Source organism: Rattus norvegicus, chromosome 12 (assembly GCF_021556685.1).
Source record: "Rattus norvegicus strain SHRSP/BbbUtx chromosome 12, alternate assembly SHRSP_T2T, whole genome shotgun sequence".
Taxonomy (NCBI): Eukaryota; Metazoa; Chordata; class Mammalia; order Rodentia; family Muridae; genus Rattus; species Rattus norvegicus.
In genome coordinates, this window is record NC_141545.1 from 11,333,103 (window position 1) to 11,352,202 (window position 19,100).

The 19,100-nt window shown below is 46.1% G+C and overlaps 1 protein-coding gene across 4 annotated transcripts in view; it reads right to left on the bottom strand.

Moving 5' to 3' along the window:
* Fry (FRY microtubule binding protein) overlaps positions 1-19,100 on the bottom strand; it is a 394,540-nt gene that overhangs the window by 288,934 nt on the left and 86,506 nt on the right. For 2 of the 4 annotated variants that reach the window (XM_087578221.1, XM_087578220.1), the window contains exon 2: positions 16,627-16,799. Coding sequence is in view for 2 of the 4 variants with exons in the window: in XM_087578216.1 (XP_087434342.1) it covers positions 16,627-16,831 (205 nt within the window). In the remaining 2 variants the exon portion in view is untranslated. Of the gene's footprint in view, positions 1-16,626; positions 16,923-19,100 lie in introns of those variants that run through there. The other 2 variants (XM_087578216.1, XM_087578215.1) reach the window with 1 other exon arrangement.

Sequence of the window (19,100 nt, forward strand, 5' to 3'; positions counted from 1 at the left end):
TTCTTTTCTTTTTTTTTCAGAGCTGGGGACCGAACCCAGGGCCTTGCGCTCGCTAGGCAAGCGCTCTACCACTGAGCCAAATCCCCAACCCCAACAATAAAATTTTTTTTTAAAAAAACTAACACTTAAGGCCGGGAGATAACATAAACATAAGTAAAATTTACTAGAAGGAGCGGGTGCATATGCATATTTCTTTACATGGTAGAGTTGGTACACTGTCATTTTTAAAATAAAATACATTACTTATACAAGATGTACAGGTGCCTAATACCAACAACTATATACTTAGTAACGGATTTCTAATCAGTTTCTGATTTTCGATGAGGACATTTGCTTTCAATAGGGCAATAGGCATGAATCGAGTTGGATTTTAAAGGTGCAGTCAACTACCGTCACACTGCCCATAGGATTCCTCACAACTCACAAATCTTAGAAATTTGTGGATTTTTTTTGGGGGGGGGTTCTTTTTTTTGGAGCTGGGGACCAAACCCAGGGCCTTGCACTTCCTAGGCAAGCGCTCTACCACTGAGCTAAATCCCCAACCCCAGAAATTTGTGGACTTTTAAGTGAATTCACACTGCTCCGAATCTTAAAAATACGGAGCAGTGTGAAAACCTGTTAGCTCAGGACATTCCAGGGCCTCTTACACAGTTCCTGGTTCAGGCAGCAGGGAGACAGCCAGCGAGGCTCACTCGCTTTCCCAGAACAAACTTTGCCTTTCGAGTGCCTTAGCTCAAAGGATCACTGAAAAGTTCATATCAGGCAAATCCTCCTGAGACTGGAGGATCCCGAGGTTTTTTTTTTTTTTTTTTTTTGGTTCTTTTTTTCAGAGCTGGGGACCGAACCCAGGGCCTTGCGCTTCCTAGGTAAGCGCTCTACCACTGAGCTAAATCCCCAGCCCCATGGATCCCGAGTTTTATCCCTCAGGGGTGAACGTGCCATACAGCTTTACTGAAAAGGCTTCTAATCTGATGTGATCCCTGTAAGGACGTCTGGGTGACAGTGATGATCCAGGTTAGCCTGATCTCCAACTGTGAGGCCATCCTGTCAAGTTTGTTATATGTGTATAGGGTTAAAGGGTGTTTGCATCATCCAGAAAAAGTCTCCCCAGACTAGGGTTTCTCTGCAGCAGGTTAATCTGAAGACCCGCTCTACTAGAACCAGATTAAACTCGCTGTCTGTCTGTCTGTCGGTCTGTCTGCCTGCCTGCCTGCCTGCCTACCTACCTACCTACCTATCTACCTATCTGGAGCTCTATTTGTACCATCAGTGCACAAGATTTAAATAAATAAAATGTGTGTTTCTCAGTAACCACAAGCTCCTGGTTCTCATGAGCGCTCAGGGTGACCACAAGCTTAAAGGCAGTCATCTCAGGTGGACTTTGGATTGGTTTTTGGGAGATCAGTGACAGGTCTGATAAAAAGAGCATAGACATCCAGATACCAGAAGAAGCAGAACAGGCCAACGGAAGATGAGAGGGAGATGCTGAGGACACAGTGAAAGAATCTGAAAGGCTCACTGAGACTGACCGGCAGGCTACAGCACATTGACAGAGCAAGTACAGGGAAATCTCAAACATTAAGGTGGCTGACAAGGTATTTCAAGAATGGGGACATCTAGCCCCTGCACAGTGATTCGTGCCTGTAATCCCAGCATTAAGGAGACTGAGACATGAGCACCAAGAGTTTGAGGCCATCCTGGGCTACATAGCAAGACCCTGTCTCCAGATAAAACCTCGACAAGAAACAGGGTGTGGTGGCACATGCCTTTAGTCCTGGTTCTCAGGAGGCAGAGACAGGCAGATCTCTGTGAGTTCAAGTACAGCCTGATCTACACAGAATCCCGGACTAGCTCAGAACATTATCTAAAAGCAAACAAACACACAAACAGAGCAAAACAATAAACCCAACAAGCAAACAAAGCCAGTATAAGTATTATATAAAAGTTTCTTGTACTGAGTATATTAATCGTAGAGTCTCCTCTCTTGATAGCCTGGAAATCTGCATAGGGACACTTTTGTGTTTGAGTTTTATTCACAGAAACCAAGGAAGGGAGCTTGAATTCCACGTCTGATTCCACGGGCGAGAGACAGTGAGACACAAACCCACAAATGGCCCCAGTAGAGCATTAGCAGAAGCAAGCTCAGAAGCCGGAGGACATGCTGCCCTTGAACAGCTCAGACATCACAGCGTCTGGCAACCCATGAGAAAAAAAAATGCTCCCAGCCAACATTTGGGTTGTTGGAATTGATGTGAGTTTCTCTTCCGCAATTGTTCCTCTCCGGTTTGTTTTGTTTTAGTGGGGGTGGGGGTGGGGGCAGGGAGGGACTGGGGTGGGGATGGGGGTGGGGTCAAAGGGGTTAAGTAGGCTATACCGAATCCGGAGCAACCTCCATTACAGTAAAGCCACACCAAAGTAAACGACCACTCCCTTATCTTCCAGTTTCTGAACTTAAGAAATTCAGCTATCTCTTTACAAATGTATTCTTTTCAGCGCCTTTTCCAAATATCAGTTCACTAGTATTCACTGTTTCTTAGGTCTTTGCCGGTCTCTTCACGAGTTTCAGGTGGATACAGGACTTTCAGGTGGGTAGCTTTTTAAACTGAAGAGCACACAAAGTAATAAGGCGACATCTTTTGGGAGTGCTCGCTGAAATCTGATAACCCCACGGGTTAACTAGAAGCTAAGAAGTTGTAAACAAAATTTTTTTATGTCCTGTATTAAATTTTCTTTCTTAACATTTACTAAGTTATTTTTCCAAGATACACCTGACTTTCCTTTGAAAGACAAGAGAGCACGGTGCTCAGTTAGTAAGAACCATGAACTAAGCTTGTCTTTCAAAGGAGACATAGCTATCGACCTCTCCCCTCCAGAGACGTTTATATAGGAGCCCAGCTATTTGCTCTTCTCTTGGAAGATACCAAAGCCAAATGAACCAAGACCCCCCTCTCTCACACGGGATGCTGTTCTCTTCAAAGAAACACATTTTCTGTCTGAAGAATGAACTGAAAATTGAAGCCATCGAAGATCTGGATGCTGCTACCCATGCGTCTCCATCCAGCTGCACCAATCACCAGTGTCTGAGCAACCGGAAGGACTCAGAGACGAACAGCGCGGATAGGGAGATGCCTGGCCCCGCAGCAAAGGTGTGAGCGCTCTTCACTCTTTTCTTTTCTCCCCACAGAAATGCCCCAGATGTCCTCTCTGGGTCTCTGTGATGAGCTTGTGACACTCAGACGCCGGCAGAGCGTGCTACAAGCTGTCTGTGCAGCTCTGTGTTTCTTCGTCTGTTAAAAGGGCGCCGACCTTCGGTACAGTTATTTTCATAATTCATTAATTCTCTGACTCTCTGTTGTGCTCCCTGCCAAGGGAGTAGTTTTCTTGCATATATTCTTCAACCCCCTGTTGTTGTAAAATTATAAAAAAAATAAAAACTGTCTTTTACCCCCCTCTAGATCAGTGCCCCAAGGTGTCTGGTAGATATCTTGCCAGAAACACACATCCCAATTCCGTGGCGGCCCCTCTGCCACCACACACTCTCCCAAACTCAATTTTCCACATGAAAAAAACACACAACACAATAACCTTTGACCCAATTGGTAAGATATAATTACCCACCCAAACATACAAAGCCCAGTACACATCCACCCCTTAAGAACATTAATAACAACCTGTAAATACACAGAGTGGGATCTTAACGCCAGCTTCCATTTTCTCTCTTCCGTGGCTACCCTCTCTGTCCCTCCGGTCTCTCCTCTTTCCATTCCAGTCTCTTCCTCTTTCTTCAAACTTTTCTCCCGCCCATCCTTCCTTCTCGTCCAATGACAGGCCTTCTTCTATCCCATACCTGCCCTCACCTGTATTTTACAAATTAAATGGGGAGAAGGTTCTGGTGAAGTCACCTGAGTCCTGAGTATGTGGCAGGGCAGCTGTCCTTGGGGCAGCAGAATTAGCATCAAAATACAGATAACTCCAGGGCAAACCACAACAATCCCCCCCAAAACAGTCACCCAGCTTCTGCAGTTAAAGCCATAAAGAGTGGAGCAAATCCTTAAGACTCAAAGTCACGCTTGTACGAGTGATAAGTAGGAAGTCAAAGCCCAAGAGCATCGTGTGAAAGGTTAACTGAGGCCAGGGGACCAGGACATGTGTGCTGTGACAGAGCTGTAATGGGGAAACTGCACCCAGAAGACATGAACGATATGCTCACACAACCAAGACTCACACAATGTCTGTCTTAGTTAGGGTTTTACTGCTGTGAAGAGACACCATGATCAAATGCAACTCATAAAGAGCAACATTTAACTGGGGCTGGCTTACAGATCCAGAGGTTCAGTCCATTATCATCGAGGCAGAATGGCAGCATCCAGGCAGGCACAGTGCAGGAGGAGCTGAGAGTTCTACATCTTGTTCAAAAGGCAAAGAGGAGAAGACTGGTTTCCAGGGAGCTTAGTACCAGGGTCTTAAAGCCCATGCCCACAGTGGCACACTTCTTCCAACAAGGCCCCACCTCCTAATAGTGCCACTCCCTGGGCCAAGCATAGTCAAACCACCACAATGTCGATAGCAGCCAACGTGGCAGCATGGGCTGCCGAAATTTCACAAGGCCTCACTCCTAGATGAAGAGAGAGGGAGAGAGGGAGAGTCCATTTTCACCTGGGATTAGTCTCCTGGTAGGTCATTTAGTCCCAAGTGGTCAGCCTAAACACAGGTACATATGAGCAATACCAAACAGGGTCGGGAGGTTGTATATGTGTGTAATAATAATAGACAGAAAAAGGTCGTACATGTGGCAGGGAGTAGGGAGGCACGGGAGGAGCAGAGGGAAGAGGGAGGGTTGGAAATGACATAAAGACAGATGGTACGACTTAGGAGATCCTCAAAAGTCCATTTAAATAAGAAAGATAGGGGTTGGGGATTTAGCTCAGTGGTAGAGCGCTTGACTAGCAAGCACAAGGCCCTGGGTTCGGTCCCCAGCTCCAGGAAAAAAAAAAAAAGAAAAGAAAAGAAAGATAATGTCTGTCAGAGAGATGACGCAAGTTTTACTGACTTTGAAAACTGGGTAAAACAGCTGTCAGTGTTTAGACTTGGCAAACATCCCAGGTTAAGGATTCCAAGGAACTTGAAAAAAAAAAAATATATATATATATATATATATCGTTATCCCCAAATCAAATTCTAATAATTTAGAAGTAGAGTATTTCTATATTTTGTATGTTCTTTCCAAAACCCACATTGAACTTTAATTTTCATGGGTGTGGTAATAAAAAACGGGGCCTTAAGCTAACTCCCCGAGGCGCATGCCTGTCATGCCAGTCTTTGGAACTGAGTCTGAGGCAACATACCAGACCTTGTCTCAACAATAAAGCAAAACGCACAAACAGATAAAGGTTGGCAGAAACAGTGGCTCCAAGAGTGGATTAACACTAATGTTTTGGAAATGGGTCAGTAATAGAGGCTGCTAATAAAGGAGTAAGTCTCTCCTCTCTCCTCTCCTCTCCTCTCTCCTCTCCTCTCCTCTCCTCTCCTCTCCTCTCCTCTCCCTCTCCCTCCCCTTCCCCTCCCCCCCTTCTCTCTGGCAACTACTGCTTAAACACTAAGGAGAGAAACAATGCCACTCTGGATAAAATTCACGGTTTCACATTTATAGTTTTATTTAAAACTCCACAGTACTCCCCAGTCCTATTGCATAGCATTTAAACAGCTGTTATGCACCAGCCCCGTTCAGCAATGAGTACATGCCTCAGGGTGGTCCACTGAGATCATAATTACAGTGTAGAGGAGATTAGGGGCTCATAAACATTGTAGTTCAGGGAAGGGACAGAATTCCAGTCGACTGACTAAATGTGAATTTTGTGTGGCCCCTTTTGCGTTTTAATGCATTTCACGGCGTTTTAAATCATGAACTTCCACAATGAGAAAGAAGCTCCTAAACATGGAGCTCAACTAGAGCGGCAGACAGAGTAGTGGATTTTCTACTTCCCGTCCCTCTCGACACACTCATTTTCAAAGGCGATGAAAACAACCAGCACTGCTCCCTTGTAAGCTGCATCCGTTAAGGATGCTATAGTGAGATGCGGTCACTGGGATACGCAACGAGGTGCAGATCACACGGGGCAAAGAGAACTGCACCAAGGCGCCAGCGTTCAGCACCGTTTAGATCTCTCAGCACTGGGGTTGGGGATTTAGCTCAGTGGTAGACCTTTCTAACTTAGTAGATGACATCAACCAAATTTCCCATCCACTCCAACCTAGCGCCCAGATACAGGCCCATATCTGCAGACTACCTGATTATGTTAACAAGCCTTTCACAATACAACACTTCTGTTCCCTGCTGGGGGAAGCAACTGTGAATGTGTGTGGGACAGCCACATTATCTTGTTTCTCTTGTCTTAAAAAATCCATGTCTCTTCCCTACCTTCACTTCCCCCATCACTCTCTTGGTGCAGATCCTTGCATTCTTACTCTGCCCCCGCCCAGCTGCCCCCCGAAATCACTTTGGACCATTTTCTTTCCTTTCACCCACCTGTGTTTGTGTGGTGTGCTGAATACTCTGCTGTAGAAATCAGGAAGTGATCTATTGCCAATAAAAAGCTTCTGTCATCACTACAAATATTAACTTAAGCAAAAGGCTCTATCACCTCTTCTGATTGAGGAACCGAACAGCTACACTCCAAGCAGCAAATCACTTCTAATTTAGCAGAAATTAAGCAATGTGTGCCTCTGAGACGCTTACATCCTCCCGAACCGTATTTAGCTTCTCTCTCTCTCTCTCTCTCTCTCTCTCTCTCTCTCTCTCTCTCTAATGGAAGCTTTTTATTTAAAGATTTATTTATTTTTATTTTATCTGTATGAGGTATACCTACATGTGTGTATGGCAACCATGTGTGTGCAGTACCTGTGGAGGCCAGAAGAGGGAGTGAACTGCCTGTGGGTGCTGGGAACTGACAGTGGTTCTGTCCGGAGAGCAGTCAGTGCTCTTGAGCATTGAACCATCTCTCTAGCCAGATACATTGTTCTTAAAAGTAACAACATTCCAGCAATATTTCTTTTGAGGAGTCACAGAGAGCAGTTTCATTTTGGGATGGATAAAATTAATAATGAAAGAGAATATGTCCACTTATATATTTGCATTCCTGAACAATGACGCTTGTGCAGACAACCCCCACACCCCTCACCCCCACCCACACCCCCATCCCCCACCCGAGCATCCAGAGCCCACTAACTTCTGGTCACTGGACCCTTGGTATTTCACTTGTATTGTTAGCTTTTATTTCTAAGGACTTAAGTTCCCATCCACCCAGGTCCATTCATTGTCTGTGGCAGAATTCTACCCTTTGAAAAATGAAAACAAAACTGGACCCCGGAAAGATGGTTCAGCAGTTAAGAGTACACTGGCTGCTTCTGCATTAAGACCTGGGACTCAGTTCCCGGCACCCACGATATGGCTGTAATTCTGGTTCCAGGAAATTGGATGCCTTCTCAGGCATTGCATGCACGTGATGTACAGCCCCCCTCCCCACACACACATATGCAGGCAAAACACTCACATACATAAAATAAAATGAAACAATGTAAAAAAGTTAAAACTATCTGTAAAGAGCTGTGGAACTTCGTTTTTAGGGATGGAACCTTGAAAAGAAGAAGTGGGGTATTCCTTTCCTCCCCTTGCTTTTATAGAACAGGCTTGTAAATCAAGGATCTATCAGGAACAAACAAAACAGCAAGCGCAAACCAAAAAACCCCTTGAGTTTCTGTTCAGTTTCCTTTCTGTCAGAGGCCATACTAGGCTTTTCAGGGGCGATGCAGATGAGAGTACAGGGTCAGGTGCAGCCACAAAGGAGGGCTGCGACGCAAAACGGCTCACGTATATCCATTGTGAACAGTGAGAATGAATGAGGGTAATGTTTGACAGTCTTTCCACTTAACGGAGCAACTCTTATTTATTTATATATAAGATTTATTTATTATGTGTAAGTATACTGTAGCTGTCTTCAGACACACTAGAAGAGGGCATCAGATCCCATTACAGATGGTTGTGACCCACCATGTGGTTGCTGGGGAATTGAACTCAGGACCTCTGGAAGAGGAGTCAGTACTCTTAACCACTGAGTCATCTCTCCAGCTCAAAGGAGCCAATACTTGACCAGGAAACGGGACAAATATCAGACATACATGGGAAGACATTAACAATGCAGAAGGAAGCCTAACTGTAGACTAGACTTTGAGACTCCAGTCTCCCAGCCCAGGATCCCAGGGTTCTGCAAAAGGCCCTCCCAGAGCTGTTACTTGAAAAATAATACATGTTGGGGATTTAGCTCAGTGGTAGAGCGCTTGCCTAGGAAGCGCAAGGCCCTGGGTTCGGTCCCCAGCTCCGGAAAAAAAAAAAAAAAAAGGAAAAATAATACTTTACCTTGACGAGTGAATTATTCTCTTAGCTTGGTAAGGATTCGGACACCTCAAAAAGCAGGAGACTCTTTCCAGGCCCTGGGGAAGGGATGTTGACTTATGACACTTTCCCCATGACTAGTTTATCGAGACACAGATTGCAAGGAGAGACTTAGCAGAAGTCCTGATAAGGGTTTGTGACAAGTCCTAGGGCCCTCTGGTAAGAAGGTACTCCCTGGCCAGTTTCAGATTCTGTATCAGATGATACGATGTTAGTACAGCTGTTGGGGGTACCACAGAAACACGGGTTCCAGAAAAATCTGAGCACCCAAACTCATACATTTCTGATACACGAAATCTAAACATAATGCTCCAGGAGCTGGAGAGATGGCTCAGTGGTCAGGAGCACTGGCTGTTCTTCCAGAGGACTCTGTTCAGTTCCCAGCACCCACATGGTGGCTCGTGATCACCTCCGACGCCCTAGTATGTGACCCATGCAATACTCACACATGGTGCACAGGCGTATGTGCAAGCACTTACACACACACACAAAATATAAAGTAAATAAATCTTAGGGAGGGGAGGACGGTGTGCAGAAGATCTGTGACCACACACACATACACACACACACACACACACACACACACACACACACACATCTGCAAAGCCACACATGGAACGAACAGTGTTTAGATCAGACCCAGGTAAGTCAGTGACTACAGAGCCATAAATACAGATTATCCGCAGTTTGTTTTCTTCAAAGTACGGGGTAGAAGAGTATCGTGAAATTCGATTTATAAATAAATATAAATAAATGTATAAAATAAAGACAAATCTTTATTCCCTTAGTAACTATGACAACAAACAACTTGTATTATTTAAGCAAAGTGGCTTTCTAAGGAAGCCATTGGATCAGACAGGCAGGGTGTGGTTGACGGAGAGGTGGTGACGGAGTGGGCGGTGACACTCATCACCTGTGGCTTTTTTTAAACTGGCCTGACGACTCTAGCCCCACGTAGGCAGGTCACATGCAAAACTATGTTGGGGACAGAGCGGTGAAGGAGCCACGCGGTATGACCACCCGGCCTGAGGGGACAGAGCCCAAGTCCAGAAAACACTATAGGAACAGTGAGTGTTTACAAAGGGACTGGCCGAGGTCTCTGTTGTCCCCACAGATGCCACTGAAATGTCATTCCATGGGGCTCTGAGACGACAAAAATACATCAGAGAACAAAGTTCAGGTGCTCCAGCACCGACATTGGAAATGGGGCCGGAAGTGTTTCAGATGGCCCGATATTAGTACAAGCACATTTATGGTCCAGACGCAGCTTCAATACAAAGTCTAGAGGTAAACGTGTGTGACATTTTTAGTGTGCCCGCAATAAGAGTTAGGTCGTGACCATTGCATAAAGGTAGGTATAGAACTTCCCATGCGCGGTGTCGAGTGAACGCTCAAAACTGTCCCCGTGTGCAGCGGCCCTTCAGATCTGAAGTTTTATATTGAAGATGTTCAACTTGGAGCTTGATGTGGTGGTGCACACCTTTAATCCTAGGACTTGAAAGGCAGAGGCGGGCGGATCTCTATTAGTCTGAGGCCGGTCTGATCTACACGGTGAGTTGCAGATGAACCAGCAACAACCGTAAGACCCTGTCTAAAAACAAAACCCAACAGCATTCAGCATGCCTGTCCCCACAGTGCCCTGGGCAGAGGCTCTGAGGAGAGCCCCTGTCTGCAGGCTCACCCCTCACAGTCTGGCTGGCCGAGGGTGGAGGGCGGGGGTGGGGGGACTGCTGGTGAGGATGTTCAACATAAGAGTGCTCAGAGAGCATCTCATTGCTGCACTTCTCGTACCTTTGTTTCTTATTGCAAATTTCACACAGCAAGAGAAGGAACAAAGCAATTTTGGAACTTTTTTCTTTTGAAAACAGGGTCTTGTTACATAGTCCAGGCTAGCCTCAAACTTGCAATCCTGCCTCTGCATCTCAAGTACTGGATTATAGGCACGAATGACCACATATGGAATTGATTTACGAGTTCAAGATGACCAGTGATGTCAGTCAATATGGTGGCCCAACAGTGAGCACTACCCAGGCTCCCTCACCCTCCAGGGAACCACGATGACTTCATCTTCACTGGGAAGTCAAGCTGACTCCCCCTGGCAGATGGCTCTGTGCTTTTAGAACACATAATTGTAAAATTGGTAGGAGATTTTAACACAGAGCAGATTAACACACAATTCCTTTGCTTAAAATTCCTGAATGAGCAGCCCACCACGGGCTCCACCCCATCTCCTAGGTAGAGGCTTCGAGATTCACTTTCACCCCAAAAACCTGTGGGCTGGAGTGTTCAGATCAGCACCCTCCTTTGCTTTCTTTAATTAAGCCAGGTTCATGGTTGTGGTCTCTGCTGCGAAATATATAGGGAGCAAATGCCCTTTCAGTCTTTCATGGAGACACGGACCCTTGATGCCTTCCCTGCATTCTGTGACCCAAGTGCCTGACCGAAATCCTAAAGGGGTAGCTTTCTTTTGGCTCACAGTTTCAGGGAATCAGCCCACAGTTGTTATTTACCGCCAAATGTTGAAGGGATCCCTACTTTGTGCAATTATCTCCTCCATCAAGCCACTGAAGGACAAATGAGATAGTCCCTGTTCAAAAGACATAATACATAAGTCCCGCTTTAGTATAGTCTGTTTCCAAGAGTATTAACAGTATTGGCAGCCAAGGGAGCGACTGGCACAAAGGAAGGGAATGGCGTAAGGGGAGGGGCTCACGTAAAGGAGGAGAATGGCGTAAGGGGAGGGGCTCACGTAAAGGAGGAGAATGGCGTAAGGGGAGGAGCTCACGTAAAGGAGGAGAATGGCGTAAGGGGAGGGGCTCACGTAAAGGAGGAGAATGGCGTAAGGGGAGGGGCTCACGTAAAGGAGGAGAATGGCGTAAGGGGAGGGGCTCACGTAAAGGAAGGAACTGGTGAGAAGGAGATGAAAAGGAGAGGAAGAATTCTAAGTGATTACAAAAGATGAATGAGTGGGGGTTGGGGATTTAGCTCAGTGGTAGAGCGCTTGCCTAGCAAGTGCAAGGTCCTGGGTTCGGCCCCCAGCTCCGAAAAAAAGAAAAAAAAAAAAAAAGATGAATGAGTGGACTTGGACCTCCTGGCCAAAAAAAGAATGGAAGTGTGGGCAAAAGGACACCCCTATCCCGTGTGTGTGTGTGTGTGTGTGTGTGTGTGTGTGTGTGTGTGTGTGTGTGTGTGTGTATAGAGACGAGGAGGCAGCCTGCCTTCTGGATGGCAGCAGGGCAGAGGAAGGACAGCAGGAGGCTTACAGCCTGAACTGTGTATCTCCTGAAGACATGCTAAGAGTGCCAGCCATTGTGACATAAGTGCCAGCCATTGTGACAGATTAACAAGACCTATACGACCCCTGAACCACCAGCTAGTGGGAGATTGACAAATACAAGAGACCACTACAATACAGTGAGATAAATGCTAAAAGAAGGAGCAGTCCAAAGACTGGACCCACCCAGCAGAGGGCTCACAAGGGAGGCACAGCAGCTTATGCTGGTGCTGGTGAGGTAGGGCAGTGCGTATGCCTAACCCTGGTAAAGCAAGCGCGGAGAGCTGGCATCTGAAGCTGGCAAAGCCTGGAAAGACAAGGAGGGGATGGGCAAAGGGCTGTGGATGGGGCAGGACTGTGGACAGGGGCGGGGCTGGGGACGGGGGCGGGGCTGGGGACCGGGCAGGGCTGGAGTCAGTAGACAGATTTGCTATTTCTTATAGTTTATCTAATCAAGTGACTATCCTAAGATTCCCCAAAGAATCACTAAGAAATAAAAGAAACAGGTTACCTTTTAGATAGGTAACTACCGGCAGGCGAGATGGCCCCAGAGGCAAAATGATAGAGATCAAAACAGGTAACACGGGAGTTAGACCCTTGAAGGCATATTTGCCATGCCGATGTAAGATCTAAATGAATAGTTTGTGAATGAACATATGAATGAATGACTTGGGCCAGCCTACCCTGAAGCACTTACGGAAGAGAGGAGACTTTAGGTGGAGGCACCAGTTGTCTTTGGGCACATGGGAATGGGCGGAGCAGTGACTAGAACACGTGTTCTCAAGTCTTGCTTCTCATAAGACAGTTGACCTCAGCAGGCAGTGAGCAGAGCGGCCAGTGGGACACAGTGGCAAAGACTGCAATCCAGTCCAAAGAGATCAGCCCCAGCCCCAAGTGCGCCGTTTATTTATTTTTTTTTTCCTTTTTTTTTTCCGGAGCTGGGGACCGAACCCAGGGCCTTGCGTTTGCTAGGCAAGCGCTCTACCACTGAGCTAAATCCCCAACCAAGTGCTCCGTTTATTAACCTTGGAAGATACCTTTACTCTGTAACCCCCATGCCCCAACCCCTTTATTAAGTCTGTTGTTCCTTTGTCCGTGTATAGCAGCACAAACTGAGAACAACCAGTGTGTGCTTCCGGGTCAGGATGGACAGTCAAGGATACGTCACAGCCACCCCCTGCGGGGAGCAGTTGGTGCAAGTGGACAGTGGAGCCATAGTGGAACTGAAGGGAGGTAGAACTTGCAGAGCCAGTGTTGTTCAGACTGTTGGCAGATAACTCTAACTTGCCCTGGTCCCCAGGTGGCGGGGGTGGGCACAGTCTGTCTCCTGATGCTGCACTCACAGAGGGAACTATAGACAGAAAAAAACAAGAACAAGCTGGGTTCATTGTCACAGGCATGTCATATGCTGCTCGAAAGGCTGAGAAAGGAGGATTACAGCTTGAAGGCTGGCCTGGCGTAAGTGAGATCGAGACCAGAATGAGCAACTTAGTGGACCTTGCCTCAAAATACAATGCAAGAAGAGGGGGCTGGAGAGATGGATCCGCAGTTCAGATCTTCCAGAGGATCCAAGTTCAGTCCCTGGCACCTATGTCAGGGGCTACAACCTCCTATAACCCCAGCTCCAGAGTATATAACACCTCCCTCCTCCCCTTGCCTCCCTCTCCCCCCGCCTTCTGCACCCATATTCACGAGCACATGTACAACCACAAACAAATGAAAATTAAAATCTTTTTAAAAAGTTAAAAAAAAAAAAAAAGGTCTGGGATACAGCTCAGTGGGGGAGCGCTTACCCAGTGCACGCATGAGACGCTAGGTTCAACCGTGGGCACTTCTACCCCAAAGCCCCCCAAACAGACAAGCACAAGGCCAGAGACAATAGAGTCAGCCCCAGTGGCTGGGAGGAGGCTGGGCATACAGAGGCAGCCACTCCAGACACTGTCTAGACCCAGCGTCTCAGGCTTCAGTGTGTCACCCTTCACCTGGTCGAATCAGTTCTGTCAACTCAGTGTCAGCGAGGGAAATTTCCTTAAAGTCCAGGATAAGAGGCTGTGCCCAGCAGGGCCGAGTGACTGTACGGCAAGGTGGGGGCCATGGCTCAGGCCTGAGGTGCTCTAAGCCTTGGGGAAATGGGAACAGGGCTGTGCTGGAGACAGTGGGAGACCCCAGAAGGGATGGTGACATGTAAATTCAGGTCCGAGACCAACCAACAAAAGCAGACAGGAGGAAAGCTATGACTGTAGAAGAAATGAGTAGGGGACCTGCACACACACTCACATACACATACATACACATGCACACACTCACATATACACGCATACACACATAAATACACATGTACACACTCACACATGTACTCACACACACACAGTCACATATACATGCACACACACATACATACACACAATATACACACATGCACACACTCACACACACATACTCTCACATACTCATACATACATACACATATACACAAACACACTCACACATACATGTACATACAAATACATATGCATACACACATGTACACACACACTCATACACACATACACACTCACACATACATTCACACATACTCACACACACTTACATACACATGCACACAGACATACATACACATACACACATACTCACACATGCACACACATACACACACATACACATATACACACATGCACACACTCACACATACCTGCATACACACATAAATACACATGTACACACTCACACACACAAACATATACTCACACACAAACAGTCACATATACATGCGCACACACATACATACACACAATATACACACATGCACACACTCACACACATACACACATACTCTCACATATACATACATACACATATACACAAACACACTCACACATACATGTACACACAAATACATATGCATACACACATGTACACACACACTCATACACACATACACACTCACACATACATTCACACATACTCACACACACTTACACATACATGCACACAGACATACATACACATACACACATACTCACATATGCACACACATACACACACATACACATATACACACATGCACACATTCACACATACATGCACATACACACATACACATACATACACACACACACACACACACCATCTGAAAGTGAAGAGAGTGATTCCTGCCAGCCACGGGTTTGAGTGCTTGGTACCCACCGTAATCACTGTTCTATTGTTGTGAACAGACACCACACCATGATCACAGAACTCTTAGAAGGGAAATCACTTAATTGGGGATGCCTTACAGTTTCAAAGGTTTAGTCCATTATTGTCATGGTGGGGAGCGCAGCAGCACACAAGCAGACATGTGCTGGCGAAGTAGCTGAGAGCTTTGCATCTGGATTCAAAGGCAGGAGGAGAGAAGAGCCACTGGGTTTGGCTTGGGTTCTGGACACATTAAAGCCCACTCCCAGTGACACCCTACCACCAAGGCCACACTTCTAAACCTTTCAAATAGGGCCACTCCCTAAGCATTCAAATACGTGAGCCTGTGGGGCCATTCTTATTCAAACCACTACATTTCCTGGAGATACTCGGTCCAAAAATGGCTTTCCTTAAGCATCCAAAAGCTGCTCCTCCGGGAGCTGCCATCTCACCACATCTTTCCTTCACTAACACATTCAAAGCTCCTATCCTCTGGCTGATTCTAACCTCGGTCTTCTCAATTCCCTTCCCACCAAGAGAGCACAAGAACAGAGAAATAAGAAGAAATACATTACAGCAGCAGCTCCACATACACCGTGTGTGTGTGTGTGTGTGTGTGTGGTGGGGGCTCAGTGGTTAAGGGCACTTGTTCTTTTGGAGGATTGGGATTTCTAGCTCATACATGGTGGTTTCACAACTAAGAGTGACTCCAGTCCCAGGGGATCTGGAATTCTCTTCTGTTCCCCACAGTCATCAGGCATGAAAGCACACATACAAGAAGGCAAAACACAGGTATAAAATGAAAATAAAAGAACTGCAACTTTGGGTTGGGGATTTAGCTCAGTGGTAGAGCGCTTGTCTAAGGCCCTGGGTTCGGTCCCCAGCTCTGAAAAAAAGAAAAGAAAAAAAAAAAAAAAAGAACTGCAACTTTAGTTTGTGACCTGGTGCCCCTAGGTCTCCAAATTATTTTCTACTTTATTCCCTAAAGCAGTATAAAGAGTCGGCTACCAGGGAACTCAATATAATGTTTACGAAATAATATTGGACCGGGTTATTTTCTAACACAACTGAGCCAGCCCTCAGCATTGACATTAAATTATTCTGCATTAAAAAAAAAAACTGCAATAAAACGGCAAACCACCCCTACCCCACCCCATCCCACCCCTACCCCACCCCACCCCCATCCCCGGAACTGCGTTGTTGATTTGAGCCGGTGACTACAAATGGTCTCAGGCTCGGATGCAGGGTTGGAATTTGAAGCACGCACCAGAGAACTTACTGCTGTTGATTTCTGGGTGCACATTAAAAAAAAAAAAGAAAAAAGAAAAAAGGGAAAAGAAAGAAAGAAAGAAAGTCAGCTTCGCTCAACAATCCAATCTTGGGCATGCAAGGCCACACAGAATTCTCAGGCTTGCGAGCAAAGCAGTTCCAGAAACCGGTGGATGCTGACAAACCACAACTGCCCAGCTGCCTATCAACAATAGAGCCTGAAAGGACTCGCAGCCAATCAGATAAAAGGAAAAAGACACACGGCGCTTTGAAATGCAAAGACAGCTCTAACTCTTCAAGGACATAATTGAGAGATGGTTCTAACTCCTTAAGGTCACGCTTAAGTTGCAGTTCCGGCCGTCAAAAAATACCCAAGTTCATTACATTTGATAGTATAGGATGCTTTTTTGTTTGTTTGTTTCATTTTAAAAAGGAAAGCACGAACTCAAACATTTCCTACCTGGGAAAATGGACGGTCTCTTTTTGGGACGCCTCAGGTGAAAAGGTTCCAGGTTTTTGATGTTCCGTTGAAGTTTTCCTTTAATGTGATTTCCGACGGGAAGTTCAAGTGGCAGGCTGCTCCGTCTCAATGATTTAAATTCATTTTGAGATGAATTTAGCTTGTTCTTTGTTCTGGAATATAAATTGCTGTCATCAACGGCCATTGTAGTAGATTCATTGGAGACTCTGAACAAAACTCCTCAAAGCCAACCCCAGTGGCGACCAGAACCACCGCCTGCCCCAGCTCCAGAGACTAAGTTCTCCTGCTTGGCCTTACACTTGTTTGGGAAGCTTAACAAGTTGGTGGGCGGAGACTCGAACAGGTGTAGAATTACTAAGCGGCTCCTCCCTCTACTGTTAATAGCACAGGGGAGGGGTTGCGGGGTGCCCTTAATAAGTCGTTAGGGGCTGGAGACCATGGGGGATGAATGTGATACACAAGTTCCTACGAATGACAGTAAAAGTGGCATCAAGTGTGAAATTTCTGTTTTATTGGTGACCTGCTATAAAGCAAACACAAGCCCTGTAAGAATAAATGCCGATGCAAACTGTGAGTCCAATTTCCCAGGATTTCCCACAACACTTAGAGTTTTTTTTTTTTTAACCAGTTTGGGGGAAGTATTTTTACACTTTTATCTTTGTGATTCGAGCTGCACACTCGTACACATCCTTCTTGATTCATATTTGGCTGGCGACCAACTTGAAATTGGCTAGAAGGGATATGAGAGATCACCAGCCGCGACCAGGAAGGAACCGGTTGTGGGTGTGTGCAGTCAGGCAGCAGTGCCGGGAAGCCTGGATCGCCCTGACCCACCCTTCCATCCTGTGCTCCACCTGGCAGATGGCTTCTCCAGAAATTCAGGAAGCCTGGATCTAGAAAACAAGCTTCAACGGCGATGGCGTCCATCTGCCATTCAGCAGACCACAGATACACGTTGTTTCTACTGTGCTACCTTGCTTCCTGATTAAATGTTCACAGGGTTTGGTGGTCCCAGCTTTTTTCCCCCCTTCTGCTTCAAGATTTTCAAACTTTTTGTCCTCTATTCCCTTTTTCCCTTGCTCTATTAATGTAAAGTCCTGAATTATTCTTTTCTCTTTTTTTTAAAGATTTATTTATTATACATAAGTACACTGTAGCTGTCTTCAGACACCAGAAGAAGGCATCAGATCTCATTACAGATGGTTGTGAGCCACCATGTGGTTGCTGGGATTTGAACTCAGGACCTCTGGAAGAGCAGTCAGTGCTCTTAACCACTGAGCCCTCTCTCCAGCCCGAATTATTCTTTTCTTGGTGCAGAAATCTCAAGTCTTTAATATCCTCCCCTAGCCATGCCCTAGGGCCCTGACCATCAGCAATCTGTGTGTATGCACACACACACACACACACACACACACACACACACACACACACACACCCCTTTCTATCTCTCACTCTGTCTAGCTGTATACAGTATGAATCAAAAGATGAAGTAATTGTGTATGTCTCTCTGTGTGTCTCTGTCTGTCTCCCTCTCCCTCTCCCTCTCCCCCTCTGTGTGTGTGTCGGTTTCTCTCTGTGTCTCTATGTCTATGTGTCCTTAACTGGGCCAGGGATCAGTAGACACAAAGGACCTGATGGTTCAGCCATCCCTGCTTGCACTGGTTGCTCGGATGTCCAGTAGGTTGTATTACCAGTAAGAAGTTAGTGGAATGTTACACTTTTCTTTTCTTTAAGATTTATTTATTATATGTGAGTACACTGTAGCTGTCTGCAGACACACCAGAAGAAGGCATCAGATCCCATTTCAGACGGTTGTGAGCCACCATGTGGTTGCTGGGATTTGAACTCAGAACCTCTGGAAGAGCAGTCAGTGCTCTTAACCACTGAGCCATCTCTCCAGGCCTACACTTCTTTACCTAACCTCAGACACACTACCACTCTGATAGGCAGTTTTGTTTTGTTTCATTTTCCTCCATTCTCCTTATACCACTTGGAAACAGGTCTTCAAACTGTGACAGGTTTTCTGAAGAAAGAAACACAATTTTCTCCAAGTCTGTACAGACTAGAGATATCATTTTGATCCAGCTACTGGAACTGTGAGATCATTATTTTGTTAACCTGATTCTGAAAATCACCTGCATGGCATCCCACCCAGGACTCAGAACTGTTTTGGTGAACTGAATGGCAGAGCACTTACCAGGCATTCCTGGAGCCCTAGGTTTGCTCACCAGCACTGAGGGGGAGGGGAGGGGAAAGGAGAGCATCTCTGAAGCTTGACACAGTGATCTGATAGGAGAAAAAGAAGATCCCATACCCCAAACACCAGGAAGAAGGTTTCATTTCTAAATACGCAGTGAAGTGGAGTCTTAGGCACAGAAGCGTTGAATATTAACAGAGAAATGTGGTGACAAACAGGCTCGGCGTGTAGTGACTGTCCCTTTGCAATTCACAAT